The sequence below is a fragment of the Rhinolophus hipposideros genome, assembly GCF_964194185.1.
Source record: "Rhinolophus hipposideros genome assembly, chromosome: 15".
In the NCBI taxonomy this organism is placed as follows: domain Eukaryota; kingdom Metazoa; phylum Chordata; class Mammalia; order Chiroptera; family Rhinolophidae; genus Rhinolophus; species Rhinolophus hipposideros.
In genome coordinates, this window is record NC_138061.1 from 24349097 (window position 1) to 24356280 (window position 7184).

Below are 7184 nucleotides of genomic sequence, written 5' to 3' on the forward strand. Positions count from 1 at the left end.
AAAAATTAAAACTAGAACTACCATATGAGCCAACCATCCACTTCTGGGTATATAACCCCTCCCCCAACAAACTGCAAGCAGGGTCTCAAAGAGATATATGTACACCTATGTTCAACATTATACATGATAGACAAAAGGTGGAAGCAACCCAAGTGTTCAACGAGAGATGAATGGATAAACAAAATGTGGTATATACGTAAATGTAATATTCGGCCTAAAAAAAGAAGGAACTCTGTCACATGCTACAACATAAATAAACCCTGAGGACATTATGCCAAGTGAAATAAGCCAATCACAAAAAGACAAATAGTCAAATTCATAGAGACAGACAGTAGAACGGTAGTTGCTTGGGTCTGGGGAGAGAAGGAAATGGGGAGTTGTTTAATGGGTATAGAGTTTCAGTTTTGCAGGATGAAAAATTTCTGAAGATTGGTTGCCCAACAGTGTTAATATGCTTAATACTACTGAACTGCACACTTAAAAAATGACTGAAATGGTAAATTGTATATTATGTGATTTTATCACAATTAAAAAAACTTTTTAATCAAAAAAATACAAGGCCAGGACTCGAGTGGAACTGGAACAATCCTGAGAGTATGGGAGAGGGCAGTAGGAGAGGAAGGAGCTCAGTGAGCTGACTGGAGCTGTGGTTTTATAGACCATCATAAGAACTTTAGCTTTTGTTCTGAGTTGGACTTTGAGCAGACGTATGACATGATTTGACTTAGCTTCTAACAGGATCGTTCTGACTGTTCTGTTGAGAAGAGATTATTGGGATTGGTGGAGGAAGGAACAGAGAGACCAGTTAAGGGGCTATTATGATCATCTTTGTGAAGATAAATGTAAAAACATATGAGACAGAACTTTGAGGACTCTGAAACACTGTACAAGTATTTTATGATCATGGTTATACTGTAAGTTTTTTCCTACAGGTACACCAAGGCATCAAGGGAATGGTACTTGATGAGAATAACAACAATCTCCCTGAGGCTGTCATTTCTGTCAGTGGGATTAACCATGATGTCACTTCTGGTAGGTGGCTACTACCCATTGGGATGAGAAGGAAGCTTCCATTCCCTCTTCAGCATAATCAGGAGGCCAAATTATAAGCCAGCCAGACTAGCAGGGACATCCTTGGGGGTGGGGGATTGGGGGAAGGAAGGGTAATAGAAATGGGACAGTGAAATAACAGGCAAGGACCAGGAAGATGCGAATGTACCATTTCTCTCAGCATTCAGGAGCCTAGATGCATTCTATAGGCTTGTTGGGAGGCAAGACGGATGGAACCTGCTAGAATGATAAAGAATATCTCCTGACACATGGTGTTGCAAATTGCCCCAGCCCAATATGATCGTGCACAACTCGCAGGGAGTTTTCAATTGTTTTTTTGTTTGTTTGTTTTGTTTTGTTTTTAAAGTAGAACAGTAGCTGTGAGTGCTTAGGGGGCAGGTGAGATCTACCTGTATCCCCCAACCTCCATACCAACAAGGCTCAGTCGCATTCTACTGCACACACGTTTATTGCCAAGCAGGCATTTGCAGTTCAGACTGTTTCAACTGGATGAAATCTCAACTTTAAGGAGATAACTTGTGTTCTTTAACATGATCACAGCGTATCTTACATGAAAGGCTTATTCAAGGCAAAGACACCATCATTCTAAAGGCAGAATTCTGTAGCCTCATAGTCAAGCATCAGACCACCAGAATCCTCTAGCCTCGTGGCCGGACCCAGGCCTGTTTAGGGATCAAACCTCAGGTATCCCTAAGAGCTTCATGGCTTGTGAGATTGTTATATCCCAGTCACACAACGGTGGGAAATGACTGAAACATTCTAGCCAATCAACATATATTGAATACCATTAATTTCACCAATAAGGACCCCCTTCCAACACCCATTAAACTAAATTAATAAATTACTCATTTCACTACTAAGGAAAGTCATTGTTAGCATTCATGATACTGCTTAATAAAGCATCTAGGGGTGACTAAAGATAACGATAGCTAAAGCCCTCGTGACAGCCCTCATGAAAGCATCTGGAATTGGGCCTTTCTAATACACTAGCTACCACCACTCTTGGTAACTGAGTGTGAGTCCTCAGTTAAGCAAATAACAGCCCTGGGGCATGACTTAAACTATCCAACATATGCATAATAACATACTGCTTTTGCTAAAGTATTTAAAGTAAGTTACAGACACTTAATACGGGCTGAAAACAGACTTCTCATTATTTATTGTCTGTCTCATTCATAATTGCACTGATTATTTCAATTATTCATTCTGTACCCCTAAAAGAAATTTTAAAGACATGGTCACAATTGATTCTAAAGAAATGTAAAGTCACTAGCCAAATGCTATATTCTTGCCACAGAGAAATAGGCTTTCTTTTGAATTTTATTTTCCCCTTTGAAGGTGATGAGAGAACTATTAAAAACAGGATTCTCAAAATCAGATTTTTAGTGGTCACTCAATATAAGATTACACACATATGACACCACTGGGGGCTTGTTGTCAAACCCAGGGCCGCCACACCCATTAACGCAGGTTGTGCACTGCTCAACTGGATAGCTTTTCCAGGGCCCCTCATTCAGTCCCCGTTTAAGTGCTCAGAGTTTCATAAAGCAGTCCATTTCTTTTTTGGCAGCTCCGTGTGTCACAATAGTTTTTGCTTCTGTCTTGCAAAATCTTCCTCCTTGCAACTTAAATCCAAAGTTCTCGTGCTTATTTCTTTAGGTAGACATGTCTTCACAGTGACTTTTCAAACATTGAAGCAGAGGTCTCATGTAGTCTCTTTACCAGGCAAAACATTTATGGATATGCAACCTTTCTCCTAGTGACGCCTTACTGGCTATGAGTTTGTTTGAAAATACAGAGTCTAGAATTAAACACAATACTCTACGCGCACAGCACAGTGTAATTCCTACTTCCCAAGAGACGAGGCCCCTATTCCTATTACTGTGTTTCCTCGAAAATAAGACCTAACCGGAAAATAAGCCTTAGCATGACTTTTCAGGATGACATCCCCTGAACATAAGCCCTAATGCGTCTTTTGGAGCAAAACTTAATATAAGACCCGGTCTTATTTTCAGGGAAACACGGTACGTACAACATCCTACATGCATGATTGTTTTAGATCTTAACCAGTTTCATCATGCTATTAAGGAAACTCAAGCTTGTGGTCAGCTAAAATCCTCAGATTGTTTTTCATATAAAGGCCCAATTCAGGACCGATTTCTAAGCAGCAGACTGAGTTATATCCTTGTAACTTTTAGGTGTACACGGCGATTACTTCCGGCTGTTGCTTCCAGGTACCTACATTGTCACTGCCACAGCACCTGGGTTTGACCCAGAGACAGTGAGTGTGACCGTGGGTCCTGGGGAACCCAAACTGGTGAGTTTAGGCTGATTTTTACAGAACACTGTAAAAATCACTTATACAAAGTCACAAACAACCAATTGCATTGTTCTAATCTTTGCCTGGCTTCCCTCTTTCACCATAAAAAAAAAAATTCATTGCTCTCACATGCTAATTTTTATCCTGTCATTTTCCTATTATAACTTTCCCCGCTTCTTATGACTTTTCCTTTTCTTCTGTTTAACATAGCATAGTGATTAAAAGCACCGGCTGGTTCTAAATCCAGCTCATTTATCCACAAACTGTGGACAAATGACCCAATCGCCCTCATCCTCAATTTCTTCCTCTGTAAGTTGGTGATAATAGTACCTCCTTCACAAGAGCCTGAAATGAGCATGTAGTACAGTGACTGACACATAGAAAATGCCCAGCAAATGTTAGTTTGTAAATTCCAGAGATCTTGCCCAAATATACGAGCTGTTGCTTTCTTCTGTGCCACCAGATGGCACTCTGCCCCCTCCTGGTGCCTTGTGTGCCCTGACAGCTTTGCTTTCTACTCACCTCAGCCAAGAACCAGCTGCTGTCCAATGTTCAATTCTCCACGGCTTTCTTTTACAGGCAGGATGAGAAGCAAAGAAATTTTTTCATCTATAGTCTGGGCCTTTTGAGTTTTGGTCATATTACGTTAGGATCTCAGAGCTAAAGAGGTTCAGTGACATCAATCTCATATTTCTCAAATGAGGAAAAGATAATGAGGCCGTCCTATTAAATGAGCACCTACAGACCTGCTTTCCCACAAGTCAACTCTTCCCTAGACCTCCTCACTCTGTCCAGTTCCTTCTCTGTACAGCCCTAGAGCTTAGCAGACCTCCATCCCCTTTTCCTGTTAACTCAGTGCAGTCAAGTAGCTTGTCTTTTCAAATACAGTTATAAAGACTATTTGTTGAACAGTTTCTGTGTATCGGATACTATATAAGAGCTTTCCAGAATTAGCTCATGTAACCTTCACAACAACCCTGTTTGATAGATGTAAGCATTCCCATTTGTGGCTGAGAAAACTGAAATTTTGAGGTCAGAAACTTGTCCAATATTACAGTGACTAAGTGGTGGGAGCCATGTTTCGATTCATCAGGCTTTCAGGGCTGCCTAGCTAGCCAGTATGTTACAGGGCCTCATGCTAAGCTCATACCTGTGTTTGTAACCCCCTTTTTGAAAGCGCAAGGATCAGGATAAAAAGTTCTTTAACCTTTTAAAAATTCCTCTGAAATTTCTAGTTTCTCTTTCTCCTCTCCCAGTCCCTACACTCCCACTTCCTGTATATTATAAAGGACTTCTCCTTGCAGAGGCAGGAAGCAAAGAGTAACTTCCATTGCAGCCTACTGCCTAGTCCTAATTTCCCAGCCAACATATTTTCTTTCCCTTTTTTTCTTGTTATACCGCCTGCTCCTCATTTGCCCCAAAACCAAATAGCTGTTCGGCAGCTGCATGCCTAAGTCTTACATTAAAGGAAATCTGTCCAGTGCCAAACGCAAATAGCTACAAATCCTCTTGAGTAACATGCTCTATTTCCTCACCTCCTTTGTCACATAGCCTTTAAATAAATGAGCATAACCCATCATTGTGTTAATATAATTCAAAGGGTAAAAATGTGTCTTTTGGATACAATTCCCAGATACGGTAACAACTAAGAATCCATTTACTGATCACAGTCGAGTCTGTCTTCCCATTCTAAAGCAGAGATCCACCTGGGAAGAGGAAAGAAAAAGATAATTAACTAGAGGGTTACAGTTAAGACTCAAATATCTCCCAGTGTCCAGTGTTCTCCCCTTTGTTTTTCCCCACAGCCTTCCAGATGTCATGTTTCTTTCATATCTTTTTCTCATTTTGTTGTCTCTGTCTCTGTTTTGTGTTTTTTCCTAGATCCCTGTATTACTATATGGGAAATAACAATGACAGTGCAATTGACTTTGATTTCCCCTGCTTTGGGGAACTAACAGAAAAGCTGGCTATGGATTTTTATGGAAGTGGGGCAGGAAATAACCCCATGGAGAGAGCCCTGTTAGTTGCAAGCTTTTCAACTCCCAGCTGGGTTCAGCACCTTAATCTGTTCCAATGGCTTGGAAGCCAAGCCTCTGCCTCAGGGGAGTGTGGTTACAGCCACTCCCTCTCCCTTCACTCCCTGGGATGTTTCCACAGCCCAACTTGTATATCCCAACTTGTCAGTCAATAGCATCTTTACACCAGCGTGCCAAACCAGAAGGGAAGTTTCAATGCATTGCTGGAAATGATGCATTAATGCACATGGAAATTTGGGATTTAAGAATCTATGCTAACGATCCATATCATCTCTCCTATCTATATTGCCAAACAACTATGGCAGGAAGTTTAGTTCTGAAGGTCTGAGGCATTCATCAGCGTGCCTAAGCATGACACCTGATTCACACAGTCAGCATAAAAGGGATTATTACAACACCATCAATCTTAGTTCTTGTCCTAGGCAATAATATTGGTGGAATCATGGTTTGAGGTACAGATATAGTTTTTTTCTAACACATATAAATGAATAGTACGTTCATCCAGACACACCCTATGTATCATAGTGATTACGTACCATTTTGGAGAGGAATATTAGCCAAGCCTATACGACACCACCAACGCTGCTCTGGGTCACTACTGTAATATTCTCCTCCGTCTCGTGCCCTCAGAACCTGGAACTGTGGCGAAACCAGGTCCAAATAGATCTTCCCCCAATTTCAATTGCAGGAAGTAGAAAACTGACTCCTCTACTCTCCTGGCTTCTTCTTTTCTTCCAGGTTGACTTCCAACTCAAGAGAAGCATCCCTCAAGTAACCCCTACGAGGAGAGCTCCCAGCGCAGGGCCCGGAGGCAGAGTCTTACCAAAAAAAGTGCAGCCCCGGGCAGCCAAGTAAAAAGAAGTGGGCAGAGAGGCGCTGCCTGAAAGCCACAGTGCCCAGGGCAACACTTCAGACAGGCTTTGATCCTGCTCTTCAATCAGAGGAAGCATTCTTTCTATTTTATTATCTGGGGCGTATTTAAATATAAACATATTCAGAATAACTGGGAATAGTCTCCGTGTGTTCCGAGAATAGGGCCTCTCTGATCAGTAGTACACAGATTCCGCAGTGTTCAGTAAGCACAGAACCGATTCTGGGGCTATGGATTAGGTCCTGAGGGCTCCATACCAGTCCATACTGCATCCAGAGACTGGTTCTACTCTGCCACCAGAGTCTAGCTCAGCGTCCGCAACGATTCATCATGGATCTCGTTCCTATAGCACAACCAGGTGGCCAGTTCTGAAATCCCAGAGGACCATTTCAGCAATAGCCAATAGCTTCTTGATAAGAAAAGGATTTCCCATACATACAGCTGGTCCCACTGCTACCCATTTGTGTAATGGGCATTTTAAACAGTATGCATCATCTGAAACATTTTCTGGGTCTGGAAGTGCTCCTGTGGAATGTGTCCTGCCCCTGTGCCAGCAATACTTTATTCTAATACAGCATTCTTTTTCTTGCCGAGTTCCCCAGAATGAACTCATTTGTTCTAAAAGTGTGATTGAGCACAATACAATTTACTGAAAATTTTGAGGGGATGTATAGTCTTTCAGCACACATCATATAGCACACAGGTTTATATAGCACACAGATTCAACCCCTGGGCATGTTGGGGTTTCCAAGCCCCTGACCCCAGGGCTTGGTGGGGGTTCTTTACCGTGTACCCTATTTCATAGCTCAGCCTCAGGGCAGGCCATCTTCAATTTCCCCCATTTGCTCCACTGCTTCCCAACCTCTCAGCCTCCCCTCTCCCCACC

General features: G+C 42.0%; 1 protein-coding gene across 5 annotated transcripts in view; it reads left to right on the plus strand.

Annotated features, from left to right (window-relative positions):
* Positions 1–6950, plus strand: part of CPN1 (carboxypeptidase N subunit 1) — a gene marked incomplete at its 5' end in the record, with an annotated part of 35884 nt that extends 28934 nt beyond the window's left edge. For 3 of the 5 annotated variants that reach the window (XM_081074152.1, XM_081074153.1, XM_081074151.1), the window contains 3 exons: positions 933–1032; positions 3270–3388; positions 6166–6950. In XM_081074152.1, the coding sequence (XP_080930278.1) occupies positions 933–1032; positions 3270–3388; positions 6166–6282 (336 nt within the window). In that variant the 3' untranslated portion in view covers positions 6283–6950. The remainder of the gene's footprint in view (positions 1–932; positions 1033–3269; positions 3389–6165) is intronic. The other 2 variants (XM_081074155.1, XM_081074154.1) reach the window with 1 other exon arrangement.
* Positions 6951–7184: the final 234 nt, after the last annotated feature.